The sequence below is a fragment of the Crocodylus porosus genome, unplaced genomic scaffold (assembly GCF_001723895.1).
Source record: "Crocodylus porosus isolate Cpor-Errol unplaced genomic scaffold, CroPor_comp1, whole genome shotgun sequence".
In the NCBI taxonomy this organism is placed as follows: domain Eukaryota; kingdom Metazoa; phylum Chordata; order Crocodylia; family Crocodylidae; genus Crocodylus; species Crocodylus porosus.
In genome coordinates, this window is record NW_017728947.1 from 40,181,840 (window position 1) to 40,206,897 (window position 25,058).

At 40.0% G+C, this 25,058-nt stretch overlaps 1 protein-coding gene across 2 annotated transcripts in view; it reads left to right on the top strand.

The window, feature by feature from the left end:
- HSD17B12 (hydroxysteroid 17-beta dehydrogenase 12) overlaps positions 1-21,017 on the top strand; it is a 133,883-nt gene extending 112,866 nt beyond the window's left edge. For both annotated transcript variants that reach the window (XM_019551604.1, XM_019551603.1), the window contains exons 8-11: positions 5,840-5,921; positions 11,109-11,174; positions 18,348-18,497; positions 18,736-21,017. In XM_019551604.1, the coding sequence (XP_019407149.1) occupies positions 5,840-5,921; positions 11,109-11,174; positions 18,348-18,497; positions 18,736-18,840 (403 nt within the window). In that variant the 3' untranslated portion in view covers positions 18,841-21,017. The remainder of the gene's footprint in view (positions 1-5,839; positions 5,922-11,108; positions 11,175-18,347; positions 18,498-18,735) is intronic.
- Positions 21,018-25,058: the final 4,041 nt, after the last annotated feature.

Below are 25,058 nucleotides of genomic sequence, written 5' to 3' on the forward strand. Positions count from 1 at the left end.
ATTCCTTTAAAATACTGTGTTATATATATAAATATATATATAGTGGACTTGCATTTTAATAGCAGATTTGGGGGGGGTTATCAGGGAATCTGTGAGTTTTAAACAGAGAAAACTAGGTTCCGTGGTGATGGCACATGAGGGGCATCCTGTGGAGATGTTATTTTAGGCAGAAGGAAGGGCTTCCAGAGTAAAAAAGCTGATCTGTAAATTGTTATTATAAAGATAGTAGTGGGGTTTGTGTTGTGGGTAAGGTTTACCTACACAGAAGACGAAAGCTCCAAAGATGGAGCACCATGGAGCGCCTCATAAAACTGGAGCAGAAGATCAGGAGTTTTATAGCAGACATGTGGAAGCAGCTCCTGTGTCAAAGGCCAAAATTTACTACTTGCCCGTGTTGTGGAGTTCTTCTCATTCCTATATGAAGCTGGCAGGTATAGTCCTACTTTTGATCCTTTGTAGGAAATGGTTCACTTCAAAATAAAGTAGAGCAAAAGTATGTTAAGAAGTTACGCTGTTCAAGGGAAGACAAATGGACACCTGAAGCGACTCAGATTTTCTTAAGCATTTTTAACAGTGTGTATTGGGCTTTGTTAAAAACAAATGTAGGCATCGTAACATATCATTGAAAAAGAATGATGCACAAAACAATATGCTTTAGGGAATTTCCATGGACCTGGCTAGCAGAGATGTCTCTCTCGCTCACTCTTTCTCCTGCGTACTCCGTTTTTCTGGTACTACAATGTTTAATGTCTAGTAGTTAACTTTTAAACCAACTAATTGTATAACTCTCCTATCAAACTTCATCTTTTTCTTCAGGTATTTCCTTTTTAAAGAAGCTATCGCCTTTCCTAAATCTGTCCGAATTCCTCCTTAAACTAAATGAAGTACTAGTTGCACGTTTAATTATATCCTTACTTCATTTAGATTTTTGGCTTCTCAGCACAGCACCTCTGCTTTCCTGTTAAGAAGAGTATTTGCTGATGCAGCATTTTACAAATGTTAACCTGGGCGGTATGATCCAAATGAAGACAAAGGAGCTCCTTCTTTCAGTTTTTCCTGACTTTTAGTTCTGATGTTAGCCTTGAGTAAATTGCTTCATCTTTCTGCCTCCGTTTACTTATCTGTGAAATGGTAACACACACTGGCTGACCTAGCAGGTGGTTGAGCACTAATGTTCAAAATGTTGTCTGAAAACCAACACTGCACTAGGGTCTACAACAGTGATTGTCAACCTTTTGTAGACTCAAGGTTGCTTCCCTTAGTATTCACTTATCTTTTTTTTTTTTCCCCAAAGTAAAAAAAAAAAAAAAAAATTCTGTTGCAAAGAATTCAGACCACAACACCTCCAAGTTGGGTTTTTTCCACTATGGATTCCTATTTGAAATCTCTGGGTTTATATTGTGAATCATGTTTGCATACCGAACAGTGCTAAGATTGAATGGCATCCACTGGAACCCTTGAAAGGATCTCAAGGCACTGTAGGTTGCTGCAGCTAAGGTTGCCACCTGGCTAAGAAAGCTCTTCTCTTAGTGACTTCTACATCTGACTGGTACTTTCTATTATCTTCCCTAGCAAGTGAAGATGGGTGGCAAAGCCTCTGTATTCTGTCATACTACTTTGATAAATCACTTAGACTCTGCAGGATGCAGAAGCCAGATCTGCAGCCAACAGCACCCAGTTTTTCAGAGACTGAATCATTCGCATTGTTCAGCCTCTACAGATACTGTGGGTCACCAAATTCAAGAGTGAATGGCAGGTAGCTGTATTCATCTGCTCTTTTTGAGCCAAACAAGCTTCTCCTATGGGCTTATCCTCTGAGAAAATGTTAAGGGGGGCCCAAGTTGATCTACCCTAGAACAGAATTGGGTTGAAGATCCCCTCATCCCTATGGGCTATCTCCTCAAGAATAGTTTACCAAGATGGAAAACTAAGCTTTTGTGCTTAATAATGTCTCATAGGATATTGCACTTACGTGCCTTTGTGTGTGCACACACTTTTATAATATGTATCCTTCAAATTTAAGATAATATGCAGGATTAGGAGAGCAGACTTTGTGAGCCTTTGAAATCCATGCCTGTGAGAAGAAAACTTGGCCACAGTCTCTTTTCCTTCATCTTAATGTGCATCAAACTGCCTACTAAAATGCCTATTCCATAAATAGTGTCAGTTAGACGTTCTGCTCTGGCTCACCTCCTGGCTAGTAAGCACTTATATTTTAAGTGTGATGATTTTAAATTTGTATTTTGTAGTTCACTTAGATGAGCTGTTACATTTTAAACATTTCAGACTGTCTGTAAAGGAGGGAGCTTCATACAACTTGGAGATGAAGATTTATGTCTTTGTGAACAAAAAAAAGCAGTTGACTATTTCTAGACAAATATCAAACTATGGTATTTATTGCCATGGAAGTAGCAAGTGCATAATTACGTTATAGGGGAAGCTTGCTCTTTCCACTTTGCGTAGAGCTGGAGCAGGCGGTGGTTACCATAGCAACAGTGGGAAAGCTAAATATAGCATCTTGCACTGTACTGCTTAAAGTAGAACAATGATGAAGTGTTAGGGTGTGTTGGGCAGGTCACCTCTATGTATTCATGTTAATCAGGTGTCTTCAGCAAATGGTTGGAGCTAGTGTCCAAGTTCAGTTTTTCTAGTCAAACACCTTCTGTGTTCAAATATCTCCTTTAAAAAAATTGTTTCTGTGATGCCCATTAGAAATAAAGCTGTAAATAAGAGATGATTGGAAACTATTTCCACCTCTAGGTCACCTGCAATCTGTGGGAATTTAAATGCGAGTTTCTTGAGATCAGGGTAATATTTAATCTTTGGCAGTACCAAGCATTTTGTCAGTACTAAACAAAAGTAGTCATGTATGTGGTTCTGGACCTGTTGCTTAAAAGCTAATTTTTGACCTGTGGATTTCCATCAGGTCTCCCATACTGACTCAGTCCAGTGGTCCACCTAGTTCAGTCTCTAATGATCATTGCCAGGTGGTAGCCCTTCAGGAAGGTTTTCACCTATTTTGTGTTATAGACTGACTTGTGCCCTGAAACTTGTTTGTATTTATCTTTTTTCCCCAAAATCTTTCTTTGTTTTGTCTTGTTTTTTTCTTTTAATATTTACTGTCTTTACCCATGTAAGTTTCTAATCCCTTTTTAAATCCTGCTTAAGTTCCTGGCCTCAATGAAATCTTTTTACAATTACTTCTGTAGCCTGTACATGGAAAAGGTATTTCCTTTTATCAGTTTTAAATTCACAGTCCTTCATTTTAATCAGGTGATCTTGGTTTTGTATTTTGAGAGAGTGAATGTAAGATCGCATCTCTTCCCTGTGCCATTCATTAGTCTGTATATATTTATCATGGTCTCTGATTAGTCTAGGTCAGTTTACCTTGTGTATGGGCTTGTTTCCGTTCTCGATACTTCTATAACTTTGAAACATCATGACCGCAAAGAATTGAATGTAGCAGTCCACATCACAGCATACCATTAACTTAAGAATCCCCTGCATTCAAAAGCTTGTCCATGGCCATCCCAGCCAGCAGAAGATTTCACACACACAAATCCTTGCCTCTTGCATATACTTTGTATATTCTGCATCGTTATCCTTCCCATTGCTTAGCTTCTTAATAACATATTTCCTTGATGATTGGTATGGATAAGCAGGAGTCCTCCATGAGGTGGCATCAGTGATGTTCATGTCCTTCAGCTGAGTTGTTAGTTGATGTGTTATTAGTTGAGCGTATTTTCCTCACTATGTATTACTTGTCTCGCCAGTACTGACTTCCGTTTACCATTTTGCAGCCCAGTCACATAACATTGTTGGGTCCCTGTTAGGTTTTATCTACTATCTTCTAGTCTGAGCAGTTTCTAATTTTGTCATCGACAAACTCTACCATCTCATTGCTTGTCCCCATTTTGAGCTCATGAATAAATATAATGAATACCAACAGCCTTGCTGTGAAATACTTTTAATGTGCACTCTTACCCTTTTGAGAAAATGGAACTTAGCCTATTATTCCAACTTTTTCATTTTGCTTAGCTAGTTTCTGAACTATGTTAACACTGTACTTGCATTACAGTTTTTTCCTGTAGCCTCTTTTGAGGGCCTTTGATGAGTCTTTTAAAAAGTGCAAATGAACAGTGTGAATTAATTGTCCTTTTTTGCCACGTTTTGGACTGTTGTAAGAATTCTAGAAATGACATGAATCATGATTTTGCTTTGCTGAAGGTATGCCAGTTAGGCCCTATTATGTCATGATCATCTACAAGTTTTATATATCGATTTTTAGTGTTATCAATCAAAGTACTGAATATTTTAATACTTTTTTATATAGCTTATGTTATTTGGGTCCCTCAAATGCTTTACAAAGCCTAACTGTCACAACCCTCCGCCTCCCACGTCACTTTCCCCAACACAGACTTACTGGCTGGATGCTGCTTGCCAGGCTGCACCTCGGCAGTTGGGTTGGTATTGGCAGATATGGCTGGTTAATAATCAGTCATCGGTATCAGCCAAAAAAATCAGTGCACCCCTAGTTAATTCACATCCCATGGGCTTGCACCCAGCCACCAGTTACTATGTTACTCCTGCTGCTTCATAGACAAGGTTTTCTGGGACAGGGCAGCATGGAGGGGGTGAGGGCCTAGGAAGTCCATTGCCTGACTATTGCGGGGTGGGGAACTGGGGGTCTGAGCAGTATGCAGTCCCCAGCCACTCAGAAATCAGACTGCCCTGGTCTAGAGGGACAACAGGGCTGTTACACCAGTATATAGTGCTGTGATCTTGAACTCTGGAGCTAAGCATGAAACACGGAAATAAAAATGTTATCTTTATGGAATTTCTTACGTTAGAAAGCTGTGTCAAAAGGCACGTTTTTATGTCCTTGTGCTTGCAAAACGGACCTTTTACAGGGTTTGGCTGATGCAGTCATGTAGCTGTGAAGATGGATATTTGCCAATCTACTGGAACATTAAGCTACTTAACAAAGGTGTTATGATACAATTGGTTTGAGTTCTCATTAGTCTATTAATAGCAGAAACTTCATGGGTATTTCCAATTCAGTTCATCTTTTTGTTTGCTTAGGACTGCCGCCATACTGAGGAAACTTTTTCTTGCTTTTCACTGCAAGTAACAAGATAATGAGAGAATGTTTATATTCATATAATTTAGCAAGCAATTATTATTTAAGATGGGGTTTTGAATGTAAATATCAGGTCACTTGGAAGCCGGTGTGCCAGACTGATGCCTCTGTTTTAAGTATAACTGTGTAAGGCACAAAATATGGTACTTGCAGTCTTACCTTCCATTGTGTATTTCTTTTCTGTTTTGTTTAACAAAAAAATGCTGTAAAATGTGAAGAGTCAGTATGACTAATTGCTACCTTAAAGTGGCAACTAATGTTCATAAACTACTTTCAGGTTTCCTGATGGAAGTTTCTATACAAGACTGAAATATATTTTTGTGCTAATATTTCTGACCCTTTAGCCAAGATCTAAAAACTGCGCTTGGGCTTCTGTTACATTGCCTGTAAAAACCTTAACTGGATATAGTACGTTGACACGCACACCCTACGCATGCTGGGCCTCATCTTTACGCTGATTGTAATTCCATTGGTTTTAATAGTATTACCTCTTATTTACATTAGCTAACATCTTGCTACAGCATGTTTGAATACAGGTTTGCAAAACTCTAAACTACTTCTTGAAAAATAAATTACAAAAGAATTTGTATAGCTTCTGTTACAAGTAAATATTTCTCTTGGGTTGAGACATTTCTGATGCATGTAAACTGAAGCAGAGGTGCTATTTCTTGTAAGTGAGTGTTTTTCATTGCCTTTCAGATCTAAAGGAGTAATCCTGAATATCTCCTCAGCTACTGGCATGTTTCCAACTCCTCTGCTTACTCTCTACTCTGCAACAAAGGTACACTTCCGTTTCATGTACCCCAACAAGGAATGTAAAATAAACTAAATAATATGAGCTATAGAAATAATGGTACCTGCATAATGCTGCTGTGATTGAACTAAAAGTAGTGGACACTGAACTTTTTAAATTTTGCAGTTGGGGAATAAGTAAGTGGGGGGGGGTTTGCCATTGTGGCAGTCTGTTTTGTGAGTTTTGAATGTACCATCTTCATCTAAAAAAAAAAAAAAAAAAAAAGAGGACATGCACACACAAAGTAAAGCTGCTGTTATGTGGACCCAGGGCACAGAACAGGTGTGTGAAAAATTTGTATATGAAAACCATCACTTTTTTCCCTTTGATATTACAAAACTTCATATTTTAAAAAGAACTCTTCTGCTTATACAGCTGCCACAAATTTGGCATTTGAGATCAAAAGAGAGGAGAGCTGTGCTGTAATACCATTCTTTACTTGAAATGTCTGAAAATTTTAAAATTATTACATTTAAAAAGGAAAAGGTGTGAGGTATGCTTTAATTACTGGGTAGCACTTGAGATTTTTATCTAAACCTGTCGCAAATTAATGTTTCAAGAGAAAGTAAAGCATGGAATCAGATTTCCCCCATCTTCTTCCTCCCCCCACATTCTTACCTGCACACGATAGAGAAAAAGATGGGTTGCACAAAGTTGATTTAAAGCTGCCTTTCACATACTGTTTCTCATTGGAGCTTGGGGTAGTTCTAAACTAAGATCTTCCCATTGCTCTGTAATCTGTCCTGACTTGTAGCAGTCATCTAAGAGCCAGTAGTTTAGCAGAGAATAGCTGTAGTGAACTGTATTCTGGCCTGTTTTTCTTCTGCCCCATTCATACTCTGCCATAGCTAGTGGGCCAGCCCAGACGTATTTCTTTACAGTGCTGTAAAGAAAAGTTTTATAATTGTGATTCTGTGGTGGTGGGAGTAGGGAGCGTTCCTCATCTTCACCAACCTCTTTCTGCTATTTTAGTGTGGCAAGGTACAGCTGAAGTACAGGGTGGAGGTACTGACCCATGAGTCGTAACTATTACAACTACATATCCTCTGCTGAACCCTAAATCCACATTTTTTTAAGTGCCTTATTTGCAGATTTTGAATATATGAGCTTGGATATAATCAGGTTTGAATACTTCATCATTGACAAAACAGCATTCTGATCTTCATTAAAATTGCATAATCTTTGTCCGGCTGCCTCATCTGGCAGCTGAACCACCATGTACTATTCTGTGAAGGCAATCCTGTGCATTACACCCTCACCTTGCAAAAGCCCAGGGCCTACCAAGTGCAAAGGGTCAATGTATCGTCACTTCATTTAGAGGTCTTGATGAAATGGTGCAGATCTCAGTTATCCATGAAAATAATTAAGAGTTCTGCTTTAGAGAGGATTCCTGCTGCTTGAGCAACTGTTGTGTGAGAAGGTACACATCTCTTTCTTCCTGATAGCTGTTAATGAGTCTCTGTGCAAACAAACCACCAATGTAGTTAACTATTTAGAAGAATGTTCATCACTTCATGTTGACTTGAGTACTGTCGCATAGCTTTTCCAGCATCTTCCATAGTAAACTATTGGCTTTCTATCACATCCTGATTTCACTGTTCTGGCTAGTTGGTTTTCTGAAAGTGATATAAAACACACAGAAGTTACTGCTCATTTAGTCAGTATGTTTACAGACTTACAAATGCTGTAATTTCAGAAAGATTTCACTGCATTTGTAATGTTGACTTTTCTAAAGATACCATCTGTGCAGGATTCCCAGGCTTGGGTCTTCTCCTGACAAAAAAAGCTCCCAGAGCCATGAAGATTTTTGCAGTCCTACAAGTAGTGGTAGCTAGCAGATTCACCAGTACAGCCCACTTCCCTCAGCTGGTAGTTGTGAACAACTTCTGGGTGTGATGGCTAGCTTTGGAACCTTTCTTTGGTTTCCTCTTTGAATTGCAGCCAGCAAGATGTTTCTTACAGGAATCGTCAAGTTACTGCTCTGAATCTACTTGTCCTATAGGTTTTGTTCTATTTCTGCTCTCCAGTTCAGCTTGCTACCCACAGCAGTCTCCCTCCCAATCCCTTTGGAGGGATTTGTCCAACAAGGTATTTATTCAACAGTAAGTTTCCTCTCTACTCCAGAGAGAGTCTCAGCCACATTTCCTGCCTGATTCTTTTCTCCTCCCATGATCAAGGACATTCTTGCACACCTTCCTACCCACACCTCCTATAATCTGCAAGGCAAGACATGTTTTTTCTACTCTACATACAAGAATTTCATCTGTGGTATTCCTCAATGTTAGGCTGATGGCACCAGCTAATTATGTATGGCAGGAAAGATACTGTCTGCCTCTGTCCATTCTCACCTATGAAAGTCAGCATTTATGCAGTGAAACATTCCTTGAAAGAAAATCTCACCTACTTCTTAGTGCTGTTTTGGACAGATTTGCCTTCCCTTTCCTCACGTAATTTCATTGAGTAATGACATGAGAATGAAGTTACTGTCAATTTCTCTTTTTGTAGGCACTGTATTTACTTTATAATGGAGATGGAGGGAGGAGAAAATGAAGGTTCCTGCAATTTAGGCTTATTTGGGATGATATTGTTTATTATTAAAATTTACTTTATTTTTTTTAAGCTTCTTGGAAGGGTGGGGGCTGAGTGCTAAAAAAGATTTTTTTTAAAGAAAGCAGTTTTGTGTAGCAGTATGTTGTGTTGAACAACTTTGATTTTAGAAAATACATATTTAAAGTTCATTTGGACTGTGGAAGTTGCTAAATTTCTGCCTTTGGAAGCCATTTGAAATAAGCTCCCTCTTTGTTTGCTCCACGCTTTCAATAAAAGTACCTGGTAGTTCCTTTTACATCTTGTTTGAAAAATAGTTGCAGGACTCTTGTCACCTAGAGACTCTCAGGTCTTTTCTAAACTGAGAACTTTGGTGATTAAAAGAATTTTGCAAGTATTCAACTTGTGTATGATTAATGTAGTAGATCTAATTTTATTTACTTGAATGTTTAGGTGCACAGCTGCATCATAATGTGTTGAGCAGGTTACTTCGTATTCAAATCTGGCAATTGAACATGCAAATTCTACCATGAGCTATGTGGAAATTATGTGCAACTGCATACTTGTGTGCAAAGAGTGCATGTAACATACCATAATTTGTCTGTGCATATGACTTTAAAAGATCTGGTTGTATCTTTATTACTTACCACTGGGTGCATTTTTCCCTAGGAAAATTAGTGTAATATCTGCACAAGGGATTAAACTAAATAGTCCAGCATGTCTCTTATTTACCTTTTGACTAACTTTAATTTTATGTGTGTGATTTAAGATGTAGTATATAGGGGCTCTTCTGCCATGCAGTGAAATTTAGTTTCCTTTCATATCTCACTTATGCTCAGGTAGGTTATGTGAAGAAATAAATGCATTAATGTGGACATACACTTCTTTATATTATTAAGGACTGGGTTCAGTGAGATGAACACCTAATAGAAATAAGTATAGATGCTACAATTTTAACAAGGCACTGGTTGTAATCAAGACTTTGATTAATGAAGTAATGACGTGGTCAGTAAAGGAAAATGGAAAAAGCAGGTGCAATACTTGAGCTTGACTGTGGCTGTGTTGACGCAGTTCTGACGCAGCTGCTTCTGTCTCTTTAAATAACTCATCTTTTTCTCTCTGGAGCTAATTTTTTTCTTGAATAATTGAAGTTAAAATAAAAGGTAAATAATTAAACTCTGGATCGAATAACTTGGTTCTTGCAGTGGATGGCACATGATTTATGCAATTGTGTTCTACAGCCTGGGTATTGCAAATTAGGATACTTGATTCTGACAACTTCTATGTCTCATTTGACTGGGAAAAATTGAAATATGGTTTTGGAAACCTTAGGGTCATATAAAACCTTGAGTTGGTGAGTAACCTTGGCTATCACAACACTGAGAATGTATTGAATTAAGTGATGTGTTTGGCGGTGAGTGTAATGGAATGAAAAAAAAACCATTTAGGCAACTTACAGGTGTTACATTTCTACTAGAGGAATCGCCACTTTCCCAATAGAAATGACATGTGTACAAAGTACTCATTCAGCTTCTCCCAGGGGAAACATGCCCCTTCCTGCAGAAAGATCTTTCAGGTGTCAATCTAGAAGATTTCTCTTGCAAGAGGAACTTTCTCACAAGAATGAACACCTGTACGCATTCCCACTTGGTCTGGGAGGGGAGCAGTGAGGCACAACTCTCCACCTCTTCCCCTGCCAAGGAATGCCTGGTTTGGAGATCTAGTTGGGGGCTTTTCCCTGCTGCTCCCTTCCCAGGTTGGTCCAGGAGGGGAGACTGGAGTACCAGAGGCAAAACACCCTTCCCACTTCCTGGACTGGGGAGTTTGCCCTTGCTGTTTTATCTGTAGGTGGCATTTAAAGTCTGCAGGTCAGGAACCGTGGCAGAGAGACCTCTCCTCAATGTGGTTTTGAAAGCGTTGCCTGTGCTGCCCAGCCAGTAGAAATAAAGGCCAGTCCATGGCCCTAGTGACTGGTTATTTCCTGTATTCAGTCGTGAGTTAGTTTTGAAGACCCGTATCATTTTGCTTCCTCTGGCTTCTTTTTCTTCTTCACTTAATTTCCTAAGCCTCCAGCTAAAGGAAAATTGCTTGTAGCTTCTCTCAAATCCAGCGGATCCTGTAAATTTAAGGTGGTAGTTCTGTGGAAGTGGAATTGTGCAAAATATGAACTATTTAATGACTTAAAGTTTTTTATTACACAGAGTTAGAAGCTACTTATTTAAATGGGGAAGCAGGGCAACCAGTAAGTACTCCTAATCAAATTGGCATTTATTGGGAAGCCATTTTGCTGGAGCAGCACTTTATAGGGATTTTAAGTCCTCAAAAATAGATATGCAACAGGGCTTGAACCTCTAAAATGTTCCATCAGGTTGTATTTTGTTTTAGATCAGGGATGAAATTGGTCACATATCAAGCCTTATTTGAGTAATGAACTTGGTAAGCACACACGCACATCCTAATGAAATTTAGCAGTTTTGCTGTTATCCACAAACTTGATTTGAAAACCAGTTTTAGCTTTTTAAAAATTACCAATACGTAAATAGAAACTCAAGAGAAAGTCCTACACTAACTACAAATTACAGTTGCCATTTTGTCATGTACTTTGTGTTTTCTCCCTCTTCCCTGTAGGCTTTTGTGGATTTCTTCTCTCAAGGCCTCCATGCGGAGTACAAGAGCAAGGGCATTATTGTGCAGGTGAGTGGAGTTTGTTTCATTTAAGTATCCCCGTTGTTGTGTGGTTACCCAAGCAACAATTGCTGTCCTGGCAGCCAGACAAAATCATCCCATTCACTTGCTAACAAATCTGACATTACAGATTAAAGATACAGGTTCCCTTTTGTTTGCCCCAGTTAGTAGTTTTCTGAATTTTCTATGAAATCAAGTTGGTTACTTAAAATGACAATTAAAAAAGTACTATAGGTATGATCAACTTCCATTTTACTTGAGAGCACCTACTAGGGTTCCAAGCAGGAGATACTCCCTAAAATTGTAAGTAGTCAGCCACATCAGTGCAGTGGTGCTTAATCTCCCGGCACGTTTTTGTGCCATCCAGATACAGAAATTCAACAGGTAATCACATTAAAGTCTAGAATGCAGGGCGTAAATGTCCTTCAATTTAACATTAGTTATTACTGATGCTTTCAACTAGAAAAAGTGTTAGTAAAAGTCAGATCCCTGCAGCTAGAAGTGATTCCCCACAGTGAAGGCATAGTGAAAAGAGCAGTTTTGCATAGGAGGAAATAAGTGCATTTGTAGTATCAGATTTCAAGTTGAAATTGGTATTACCTCATGTACTAGTCTTTAATCTTCCTCCACTTGTTTATATACAGTAATTTCACTGTGTTTGGAGGAAAACCAATTATCTGGCTACAAATTAAGACAATTTATGGCTTAGAACTCTGAATCAAGCAAAGTGAAGCTGGCTTGGTTTGTATGTCCTTTGGAATTTGCTTTGCATTTCAGAGCTGCTTGAAACTTGATTGAAATTACCAGACTTTATCAGACTGGTCAGGAAATCCTGGTTATGGATTTCTCATTGCAGAACATAAATCACTTGGTGATTAGGCTTGGTGAAACTTTTCCTACATCTGCACTACAAATAAAGACATGTTTTCTGTAATCAGCTTGGGATCTGGTTACAAACATGGTTAGCTTGTATGTATCGCTTGACTGCCTACGTTTTTGCATCATGTTTTAAGTTGCGGAACAACCGTATGAAATCCCCAGTCTCTGGCGATTTTAAGACAGTGAGGTGCCAAGATAAAGTACATGCACACAGTTTGTTTAGAGTCAACTCCATCATTAGTCTGGATTTTTGAGGGGTGATGTATTTTATTGAACCAACTGCATAGTTAGGATAGTTAGACAGGGTCCTCAAGTGACCTGAGGAAGAATGCATTGCATTCAGAAGCTTGTCTGGCTTTATCCTGACATGCAGTTGGTCCAGTAAAAGTTATCACCCCACAAAAATCCTTGCCTGTCATGTAATGCCTGGACTATTACAGCTACAACATCACTCTAACACTACAATAACTGGTTTAACACTTGCATATATTATGGGGATGTGGCCGTGGGCAAATAACTTGTTTGCACTTTGCAGGTTTTCCTTGTTCAGAGCATAGCCAGACTTACTGTTTAGAGTACCTTTTGTCTTGGCTTCTCAGCAGCAATTTTGTGTAGAGAGCGCTGGAGGAAGGGGAACCAACAGGTATGTAGTTCCATACCTGTAGTGTCCCTCCAGTGGCTTCCTTGTTTGAACCTACACAAAACATTTTATTAAAATTTCCTTCTGTTGCTAGCACTGGTTTAGTTTCACTAGTGATAACACAGATGAGAAGTCTAATGAAGACAAGACAATGATGGTTGACAAGGTCCAAAATCCTGGTGTGCAAACCTCAGAGAAAAACTAATTGACTCTTGAGGAAAATGCAGCCAGTGTATGGTTATGGACAGGGCTGACTTCTAATTGCCTGAAAAGGGGAGGAAGAGTTATATCTGCTGTTCTGATGCAACTTAATCCCTGTTTTATTCATAGTTTGTTGCAGCACTTTTGGTATGCTTGTGGTCACGTTTAGGAGTGTGCAGATGAAACAGTTGCATCAGAACAGGTTCTGCCAGTATCATTTGATAATGATCTTGTCTGCCCATACCTTATGAGGTTCATGCTGTCAATACCAGGCAGGCCTAGAAGTGCAGTTCATAAAACTTTCCATCACTAGATTTAGATAATACAGTATACAGAAATTTTCAGCTTTCCTCAAATAAGTTGCCCCTGATTTTAAGATGACCCCCCCCCCTAATAATTAGATTCCATATATGGAAAGTTAATATTTTTAAATATTTCTTTCAGATATAGAATCTAATTATTGGGGGTTTGCCTTAAACTTGTCCTCATCCCACTGCTACAGCAAGAAAATGAATCTGGGAGGGAGGGGTTCAGGTAGCCCTTTGCTTTCTGGTTCCCCCAGACTTTTTCCCCGGTAGGTCCTTCTTCCTCTCTACTGTCAAACCATGCTCTCCCTTAGCATTTGGAAGTGAGGAGCAAATTTAAAAACAATAACCTTGAAATTAAACATGGCTGTAGCAATTTGCTTATAGTACCCATAGATTTAGTTAATCTAGAATTGTTGCATGTTGCCTTTTTTTGAAGCTGCTGCAAGTTTTAAGTGTACGTACATACAATTTTGAGCAGCACTTTGGCACCTACTTATACCTAGTATAAACTCTACATGGTATTAGTCCAAAGCTAAAAGGCTCATGGTTTACCACGTAGTTCACTGGGTTGGGCCTCACCAGAGTCAAGCCACAGTGAGCCATGACATTGCACACAATTCACCGTGAATCCCTGTCACATCGTCTGTCAGCCTGGCACATGTAATTATTACCCTACCCTCCATGGTAACCCCACAGCTCAGCACTGGTCAGTATGTGTATATGTTCCAGATACCTCCCTCTACTTTTGGCTGTAACTGGGTGTTCTCGTCAAGTCCTGGGATGCTCCAAAAATTTATGATCAAGTGAGGCACAGGGCAGCCTGGTCTGGCTTAGCATCATAGAGGGCAGGGCTACTGTAATCATATGTGCCAGGTTGAGAGGGCATGATAGGATTTTGGGTTAATTGTATGCAGTGTTGTGGCTCGCTATGGCTTGAAATAGTCTTGCACTTGATGGGGATTGCACTTAATGAGCACTAATGTATGTCTTATTCAGATGGGTTGCACTAACCTGTCCTTGTGGTAGGTTCCCATCAGTATATTTGCCCCATGTGGGTCATGTGTTTTCAGTCTACATTTAATCAACTTCATAGTTGGTTTCCATTTTTGAACACATACTGCTTTTGGCAGCAGTTTAGTGATAGACAGTGTATTCAGTATGATTCCCTTGTATGTAATTATAAGATAAGGTGGCTTTGTTCCTCATGCCAACTGAGGGATAATACCTCAACTTGTTTTCGAGTAAATATGGTATATACATTCTGTTCATATAATATAAGCTTGCCTTTTGTCATGCTACCTACCAGCATGTGTAGATCCTGATATCTCAGCCCACTGGGATAGTAAATCATGGCAACCTGGCTTCCTACTCTTTCTGTCATGCTGGCTGCAGAATCTCATGTTGCTGATAGCATCACTCTTGGTCCCTACAGTTTTAAATGAATAGCCAATTGGAGTTGCATTGGCCTGAAGGTAAGATAGCCACCAGCCTTACAGTTTATGGTCAGAATCTCTTATGCTAATTTTATTTAACTACATGGGCACATTATCACCTCAGCTTGTATAGACTTTTAAAAAATATTACAGGGGTATCTCTGTAAAAAAGACTAATTTACATATCCTCTCCATGCCCTTTAAGAAGGCTTCATCCTCTTTATCTAAAATGAGGTTCATCTCTACAGCCAGTAGGCAAATAGACTTCGCATTTCCAATTGAGGTGGTATGTGAAATGGCATATTCCAGTTTACACCATTCCAGTGACCATAGAAAATACTGTGTGAAAAGCAGAAACACAGGACAGCTTGTTAAAATTCTACATCTGATGCTCTGTTTAAGTTATATCCATTCTACCTGAGTGGAAACACCTTCCTTTGGAAGTTAGTTTTGATCAGTATGGTTTTATTGTAATGCAGAGACACCTCCTCTCCAGCTGCATAAGCCATTTCCACCCTTCAAAAAAAAAGTAGAGAAACACAGCTTCAGAGTCAAGTGTCCCTGTTCATGTATGGAGAAAGGAAGGAAAATCTAGAGCAGAAAATAGTAGCTAAGCTTGAAAAGAATGGGGAAGAATCTGAGGATTGCTGTCAAGATTACCTTGAAAGACCTCCTGTTAATGGGGATACTGAGGTGCTCTGTTCTGCCAAAACATTGCTCTTTATGGGCTATGTAGTTTGAAGGACTCAGTGGATTTCTTTCCCTTTCATTCTGTTCTTATTTTCTGCTTCAGAGTGCTAGATGGAAAACAGTTTTCTATATGAGGTATCCCTGACTCTTTTTGCCTAATAATTATTAATGAACCTAAATCAGAGGTAGGAAAAGTCTTGCTGTATTTAGGTCTTTAGAATGTCTCTACGACAGTCGCTAGTGCAGTGGCATAGTACCAGATTTATTTCACATATTTGCCTTGTTTCCAGGAATATGTGAAATTTTGTTCCATCATTGCTTCTTTTATCAGTTTTCACTTTGGGTACATTAATAAGGTGGTTTTTGTTGTAGCTGTTGTTAGTTTTAATAGTAGCCTGAGACAGCTTATTTCTTCAGATGTTCTGGTGCCACCGTTCCACTTAAGGCAGCACCTTCTTGAGAATCATCTGCATAAAAAACTTTGCTGAAACTTGTCTTCTCCCTTATAAAGAATTGTGGAGCATGAAACAGAGCCTTGAAACGTTTAGGTCTTTCAATGACTTGCTTGTAATCAGTCTCTGTGCAGACTTTCCTAGTCTGGGCAATGCCACTTTTGTACTCGGACTCAGTGGGCTTTGTTCACAGCTTTGCTTTGCTTACCACCTTTTAATCTCTTGATTGCAGTTTAATTAGACACGATTCTCTGATAGTTTGAGGTGGGGGTTCTGCATGCAATAAACATTTGGAAAAATTAACAGCTTTTAGAAAGTATATTGGAGCATTAGGCCAAACAAAAAATCATGCATTTGGAAGATGGTAAAGCTAATAGTTATTAAATCAAATATGCCCTTCTCTTTTTTTGAGAGAGAAAGTAGGGGATAAAATGGTGTTGTACAATCATATAATTTTAACTGCTTTGAAGTTCGTGCATTAGTGGCTGTAGTATTCTCTCTGTAATAGTAACGCTAACACTCATTCCTCTTCTAAATCCAGTGCCTCTGTGTAAACCAAAGATTATGCTTTGGCACCATCAAGTGGTGCAGTTAGGTAGGGCAGTTTGTGTTTTGTGTTCTGTTACAGGAAAATGAGGAGAGGTCAGATTTGAGACTTGTTTTCTGTTTATAAAAATCATTTTTGGTCCCTTGTAAAATCATATCTATTTCAAATACTTGTGATTTGTGTATGGTTAGCAGAGAATATTTTGCTCAATTTTCAGCAGGGGGCTCAAAGAGCTATTTGTCATGTCTGTGTTAAGTAGCACTTGTTAATTTTTGTTTCAAATAGCTTGTCTTCAGTTTCATCTATCAATATTTACAGTTTTTAGATGGAAAAGGGATATTGGAAGAATTTCTGGGTGAACAAAGAATATTCAAATAGGCATCAAGCTACAGCAATGTTTAAAAGGCCCCAAGTGACAGGCAAATGGTTAAAAGAACAAATATTAAATCCAAGACATTTGAACTTGGCTGCCTAAAAATTAGACCCCTAAAGTTGCTCAAATACCTGACTCAGAACTTGCAGCCTTAGAGACCTGTAGGTATTTCCACTTCCAAAAGTCAAGTCACTTTTACTTAAGATTTTTTTTATCCGTATTTGAAGATTTGTGTGCCAAGTCCTTGTTTAACCCCTTTATTTGCAAGTAGAGCTTTCAAAGTATAAACAGATTTGCAGGGAAGCTTGTCATTGGAATTTAAAGAGCACACAAACTCACCTACCCAACCTACTTTAGCCCCACTTCCCAATGGGGTCCTTTCACTCCTTCCTTCCTTACCCCCGCCCCCCTGCAGTTCCTTGACAAAGGGGAGAAGAATATAGTGGAGGCATGAACTGTAACTTAAGTGCATTCATTGCATGGTGTGATGATACATAGCAGCCAACAGTACTTTTGAGTGGGAAATGGACTGCTTTCTGCAACTAAAGCCACAGGGAATTTGGGAAAGACAGAATTATATTTGCAAAATAGGAATTTGGTGATGACACTAGAACTAGTTCTGCTCTCACTAATGGAATTTTGAGCACATGTACAAGAATGCTATTGCCATCCTCCACAAGGGCTTGGGCATCATCATATTTCCTAGTGTCATGCCAGTATTGGCTTGTTTGCAGTTCTGTCTGCTGACCCACCAGTATCACCACTCCAGCATTTGGACTATACCAGGAAGTAATGTGTTCAAGAGGTGACAAGTGCTTATTTGGTGAGATGTTATGTCCTAGGTCTGGGTTTTATGGCCATCTGCTTTAATTCTCTCAGCGCTACAATTTGCATTTTTAACATTCTAGTCAACAGCCAACAACATTTTCAAGTCATGGGCTAGAACAATGCAGTTCTGGTCTGACATGGGCTGGATGGCTTCCATGACATGCTAGGCCCTGGGGGCTTTCCCTGCACTTGGGCCAGTGCCAGGCATCTGGGAGCTATGTCCATGCTGTGGTGCTTCTCTCAGCCCCCTGGCTGGAATGTAGGCACAGCTTCCACCTGGTAAAGAAGCTGCACCAGGACCAGGCACCTGGAAGCTGCATCCATACTGCTGCCACTTTTTTGTGCCAGAGCCGAGAGGTTGGGGGAGGGAAAAGCAGCAGCAGCTTCTGTCTGCCTGGTCCAGCACAGGTTCCTGTTGGCTGGAAACTGCACTCACGCTGCAGCCAGGGAGAAGGTAGGGGGCACACAGAAGCAGCAATGGCATCAAGGGCACAGCTGGAAATTGCCTGACTCCAGCACATCTGCTTGCTGCTTAGTGCTGGTGCAGATGTGGATGGAGGCAAAGCCTCATGGGCCAAAGTTTCATGGGCTGGATCCTGCCCACAGGCCATAAGTTGTTAATCCCTGTTCTAGATTGTAATCCTGCCAGTATTTGATCTGATATATTTTCTTTAAACTTAATTTAAGGTCATGTTTAGAATCTAGTACAAGTAGCACATGTGACCTAATGTACAATACAAAATGTGTTTCTTGCTATAGTGAATAAATATGTACACACAAAGCCTTTCTGAAAATAGACTTTGTTTACTGTGGTCTTTTTCTTGCTTACAGAGTGTTTTACCATTTTTTGTGGCTACAAAAATGGCCAAAATCCGCAAACCAACCTTTGATAAACCCAGTCCTGAGACGTATGTAAAAGCTGCTCTTGGCACAGTAGGCCTGCAGTCACGGACCAATGGGTATCTGCCCCATGCTATAATGGTAAGTTAATCTTGAAAGGGTGAGGACATTTCCTGTGTGCAGTCTGTCTATGTTCTGCATGCATTTTGGGACCAGGAAGCAAAAAAGGAATGGTGAATTGCATTACTTTCAAAATTGGTACCTGATTTCCCAGATCTCTTGGTCCTCTTTTTTATGATAATTGACTCTATGGCAGGAACACTGTTGATGGATCTTCGTGCAGGTATAACAGATTGAGTTTTTTCTCTCCATTTCTTAGGGCTGGTTCATGACTCTTCTCCCTACCTCAACTGCTGTAAACTTAATGATGAGCCAAAACAAGAAATTGCGGGCTCGTTTCTTGAAGAAAATGAAAGCAAACTAAGTTGTTGTAACAGGATCAGATGCTGTGGTACCTTCTGGCTCAATACCCACGTATTACACCAAATAAATTTAATTGTATTTAAAATCTTCTAGTGTAGATCATATTTTCTCACAGGACCAAGCATAATCTTTGACTGGGATTGGGGTGGAAGATGATTTCTGGCTTTGACTATGCTTGATTTGTTAATCATGTGCAACTATTGAATATTAAATAGATATAGTAACTAGCTTCATGTAATGTACTTACACTAGTGAATGGAGAATTGTGTCAGAAGCCTGGTCATAGAGGGAAAAAGTACTACCTGGTCCCTTAAATGGTTAGTGTCAAATGGCTGGTACTTAATAATAAAATAATGATGTCGATTGGCATTCACTTTTAAGTTTTTCACTCCAGGACAAGTCAGTTACTTGAAGTCCACCTGTTTTCTAAGTTAGATATGCATGGGTGGAAGGAAGAATGGCAGAAGTCTGTCTTTCAGCTATACTACTGTGATGTAAGCTTTACTTAAAAACAAAAAACCTAGACAAAACCTCTGTTCACTGATGTAACTAATACTCAGTTCAGATTCAGAACTCTCCCTAAGAGTCTGTGTAGCCAGTCTGATGTTTCCCACATATTTCATTTAATGAGTTCAATGCACACTAGAATTCCTGGGGAAGGAGTTTTTAACTTTCTTGGGTTGTACTTGTGTGGCTCCTATGTCTCCAATAAAAAGTTTCTGTGTTAGTCTGTCCATTTTTTAAATTGGCTCAGTTAAGAGGGACCATATACTTTAGTATGTTGGCTTTAAATCCACTGTCTTCATCTGCAGTACTGAAATGTATTAATGTGTCAACACTTGAGTGTTAGTATAGAATTTAAATTGAAGGATCTGCTATGATCTGATTTATAAAATGGAGGAAAATGGGCCAAAATGCAAAATGAGTGGTTTGCTCTTACATATTCTAACATGCTAACGACTGCAATTGTTTATATTTTTGACTATTAACGTTAACTTTTCAGTGCGTGTGTATAAACATTGCTGTTGAGAGGTGTGTGCGCGCGACACACACACACACACACACACACACACACACGATTTGTAATGATCTTGTTAAAAGTTTGGTGCCCGCTGTTACTTGTAGAAGGTTGCAAACACAATGTAGATAAATGCTACCAGGTACCGGCTGCTTGCTGGTTGTCTTGTAAAGGCTGTTGGTACTTTAAATGAAAGCTTGAAATTACATTTTGTTGGGGTGGTGGTTAAATTCTTTCTGGCACATGCATCAGTGTCTTGCTGTGGACCAGGTGAAATGGGGCTAAATATCTATCGGCAAGTCCTAACAATTACATAAATTAAGACAATAGACAATATTCACTTGCATAATAGCTGTGCTTTTTTCTGAAATGTTGCCACCAAAAACTGAGGTGCAGTTAGCAGGAAACTGAGGACACACTGAAGGTAAAACAAAAGTTGTAATTTCGAATTTGAATGTCCCTCCGAAATTGCCCATCCTTCATGATCTTACAGACTAAAATGAATGCGAGCCAAAATTCATGCAGAGTGTGGTATGGCTTTCCCAGATGGGACATTCCAAATCATGCCTTTCAAGGGAAATCTCTTTTGAATGTGTTTCTGTTGCTTTAGAAATTACGGTGTGGCCATGGCACGGAGAATATCTGTATTTTTTTTTAATTTTGAGGCAACGTTCAAGGATGTGACCATCACATCAGTATGACGGATTAAGAAAGTAAATACAGTAGATGTTTCTTTGATCTATTATTTTTCTACATTTAAAGTGTCATAAAGATTTATTTCTAGGCTGAAGCAGTCAATGTTTTTTTTTACAGGTTATTTTTATGCTACTAAAATATTACGTAAGGGTTATGGGTTATGGGTTTCATAGTTTAAAAAAAAAATTGCAAGGCATGGGATGAATTTTGATGGCCTACGTGGAATACATTTTAGTGGCATCCACAGTACAAAAGCCGTAACTTTGTTTGATGGTTTTAGGCCAGAACTGACTGGTCCACTGAGATTGAAAAGCTCTTATCCTGTTAGTGGAGGAATATTGTTCAGGGAGTGAAAGAGAAACCTCCACTGTCCCTGCCTATATATTTAACTGTTCTTTGTATTTAAAAAAAAAAAAAGTATTTGCTGACATCAGGCACACTTTACCAGCAGTAAATGTACTATTAAAGAAAGAAAATTTACATTGGCGATGATTTCACCATTTTTAGCAGTGATAGAGACACTGATTAGAGCTGTTTTACTGCCCTTAGGAGAGTAATTTCAAGCCCTGGTTTAAAGTTGAAATATGTTGCCTTGAAACATGATGAGGCTAACGATTCTGTACATTGAAAATATACGAATACCGATGCAATGGTGCTGATAAGATATGAGGTGAGGATCCTATCCTATAGTTTCCTTATTTTCTGGAATGGGGGTGATTGAATGTGAGTGGAATTAAACTGCATAAAAACACTGTTCCTTGGTTTTCTTTGGCAAAGTTATGGGGGGGGTATTTGACTTAACCAGTCTGTGTATGTCCTTTTTCTAACACAGGTGTAAAATTGGAATAATTAAAATAAAAAACTTATTTGCCCAGAATTTTTAACTCTTTCCTTTTTTTAATGCATTTTATTCCTTTATTATTCAGATGATTGGCATATATAGTTTACAGTTCAGTGCAACATAACATTTCTCTTGAAAGTTATTGTACTTTTTCCTCTGCTCTCTCGCATAAAAAACCTCCTCAATGACTCGTGGCTTCCTGGTTGCCCTGATCTTCCTTGGATCATTAATATTGTTTTGTCAGTTTACATATAAAAAAAATCATTTAAAGGAAAATCATGTGCTTTGAGGAAGGCATTACTTAATGGTGGGAATGAAGTAACAACTATGCTGTAGATTAATAATTTGAAGAAAGTTCTTTAATTCAAACAATTTGCTCTGTTTTTCTTTTGTAGAGCACTCACATACTCATCAACATTTAGCACAGAATTACAACCCAGGATTAGTTGTGTTCAGATTCTCAACACTCCTTATCCTCTGCCCCAGTCACATAGTTGTCGTCATCACTTCCTGTCTCAAACTGTTGCATTTGCTGTTGAAAAGGTAGTGCATTTCAGTAGCTGATGTGTGTATGTGAGCTTGGAGAGAGAATCATCTACAAAATGACAGGCTCCTTGCCTGTGCAATGTGAGCAGGGGGTTAATAACATTTACCAAAATGAGTCTAAGTTTGCTGTCTCCCAGCCATCCTATATTATATAATCAATGCAAACTAACACTTGTCACACTATCTTAATTTAGGAGTGATAGTAGTTCTATCTAGCTGATTTACTGCAGAAGCCTACGGGTAGTATTCTTAACAGAGAGAAATGGCATCTTAGGCCCTGAGGCTAGGAGCTTGAGCAGGGTTGTGCTGTTTCCTGAAAGCAAGTTGGTTGGAAATCTGAAATACTAAGATGCTTGTTGAATTCCTAAAACGTGTATTAAACTGTCCTTAAATGTTTCCAAAGGCTGAAGAACCCAGGACTAGTGGGTCCTTGTGCCTCATCAAATAATACAGAAGTTGGAAGGTTGGATACCTTTCTCAGCAAAGCAACAAAGGATTTTGTACTGAAAATCATCAGATTTTGGGCAGATAAATGATGGATTTTTAGTTTTTTGGAGTTGTTTGGCAATTAAAACATCAAGGTTAGAAAGAGGGAAACGTTAGTACAAAGCACTACTTGCATCTACACTGAAGGACATCATAATCTTGCATCACTTCTGTGTATGTATGTTAATTGGAGGAAACATGGCCCCAGCAAGTGGGTACATTCCCCAAACACTGAATCCAAAAAGTTTAAAGATCAGATTTTTCTTGGCATGAGAACCTGAAGGAAGCAGTCTCCTGCAGTAGTTGAACCTGACTAGGTAAGCTTGAGGTAAAAATGAACGTGGGGATTCTGCTGGCCACTCATCCACTTCTTCGTTATCCTATCAGTTGGGAGAGGTAGTTAGCTGTGCTGGTCTGATGTCAGGCCCTACGTTTCCCGTCAGCTGAGAACAATTTGTAAGTGATTTCTTTCCTAAGTCTAACATGCAATATATGTAGATGTACTCAAGGTAAAATGGATTAAACATAGCATAATCAATGTAATCTGCTCATCTTCCTGTACTTTTCCTCTGCCAAAAAACCCCTTTACAATCTTCTGTGAATGCTTCAGCAACTGGAAACTCCTGCCTCAGTGTTTCCCAACCTTTTCCAGCCCAAGGCACATGTATGTTAACAAAAATTTTCTATGGCACACCCATTAAGGCATTCCCCATCCTCATACCTATTGTAGCTCATTGCCATGGCAAAATTCTGAAACACACCAGTTCATTTCTGATGGCACACTGGTTGGGAAATGTTGCCCTACCTGAACAACTTGCTGATAGGTAGCTAATCTTATGTGCCTACATTTGAGTTTACTTACTTGCATTGAACCAAACACACATGGTTACTAATTCATTTGTGTAACCTGCTACTGTTGACTTCCTATTTTCACCTCTGCATGGCATCACCAGTAAAGTAGTCAACTGCAGAAATCTGTGCAGGGGTGGTTAAATTTACACAACATGCACATCTACACGAGATGCTAATGACACAGTAGAGTATTTCTGCTGCACATTAATGTGGCACAAAAAATGTTAATGCACAAAATTAGTCTACTGTGCATTAGTGTCACTTAAAAAGTGTGCCTGCACTGATGTATAGTAGCACCAATTACGGCGCTTTAAGTTAGTCCCTGTGATTACAGGCACTAAACTAAATGCCCTGTAATTATGGCACATTAATGAATATGTAGACAAGACCAGTATGTCTACTACTGTTTAGTACCAAGACTTAGTATCTATGTTAACTGACAGACTTAGAGAAGGAAAGCCTGAGCCTGACTGACTCTTCTAAAGCAAATCCCATATCCAGAAATTTAAAGTGCTTGTGCCTGGCATGGAAGATGCCTTTTTACCCTTCGAAACAAGGAATTGATGCTTCAGTTGCCTACTCAGTCCTTCTGTCTGCCAGATCCTTAGGAAGTCAACACAGCCCCCTAGTGAAAGTAATTTTTCAAATGTTTGTTCCTGAGGACACCCAAACCCAGCACTTCATTGTGCATACATGCAGGTTGGACTAGCCTTTTCCATGCCCTCACATGAAACTCCATGCACTCTTCTTCAGTTCTTTACATGTTGCTGGCTTGGAGGACAGCTGCTTCCTGCCTCTAACCCTGTCCCTCTCCTCTTCCCCCCTGCCTTTCACCACACTGGTCTACAAGTGTGGAGTCCAGCTAGCCACTGCACATCCTTCCTGGAAGCAAAAGCCAGCAGCCTGCATGGTGAGACTGGGCACAGCCCTGCGATTGGGTGGGGAGGGCTTCTTGTCTAAAGATTTTCCAAGGAGGACCTGGGGCATCCACAACACAGCACTTTGTCCCCAGAGCACAGGGGACCCTCTGCTCAAGGCCCAGGTCTGGATGCAACAGGCTGCTGCTGCAAGCCAGAGCCCCGAGGGAGTGGGGTGGGTGTTAGATCCCCAGAAAGAAGGGGGGTGTCTGTTGGATGTGTGTGTGAGCTGCGCGCACGTGTGTAGGGGGGGAGAGTCTGGTGGGTGTGTGCATGGGGAATCCGGGGGGGTGGGGAGTCTGTTGCATGCATGTGTGCATGTGCTGGATGTGTGTGTGCACTACGTGTGTTGGGCGGGGGAGAGCCTGATGTGTGGGAAGGGGAGTCTGGGTGTGTGTGTGCTGGATGTGTGTGTGTTGGGTGGGGTGGAGAGTGGCGTGCGTGGGGGAGTCTGATGCATGTGTGCGCACATGTGCTGGATATGTGTGTGTGCTGCATGTGTGTGGGGGAGAGTGGTGTGCACGTGTGCGTGCACATGTGCTGGATGTGTGTGGTGGGGGAGAGGTGTATGTGTGGGGGAGTCTGCTTGTGTGTGCATGTGCTGCATGTACGTACGCTGCATGTGCGGGGGAGACTGCTGTCTGGTGTGTGTGTGGGGTGAGGGAGAGTGGTTTGCGGCGGGGAGTCTAGTGCATGTGTGTGCACAGGTGCTGGATGTGTGCGCCGCATGTGGGGGGGGAGAGTGGGGTGTGTGCGTGCATACGTGTGTGCTGGATGTGTGTGTACGCTGCATGTGTTCGTGGGCTGGATGTGCGTCGGGGGGAGTCTGGGGTGTGGGTGTAGGGGGGAGTCTGAGGGGGGTG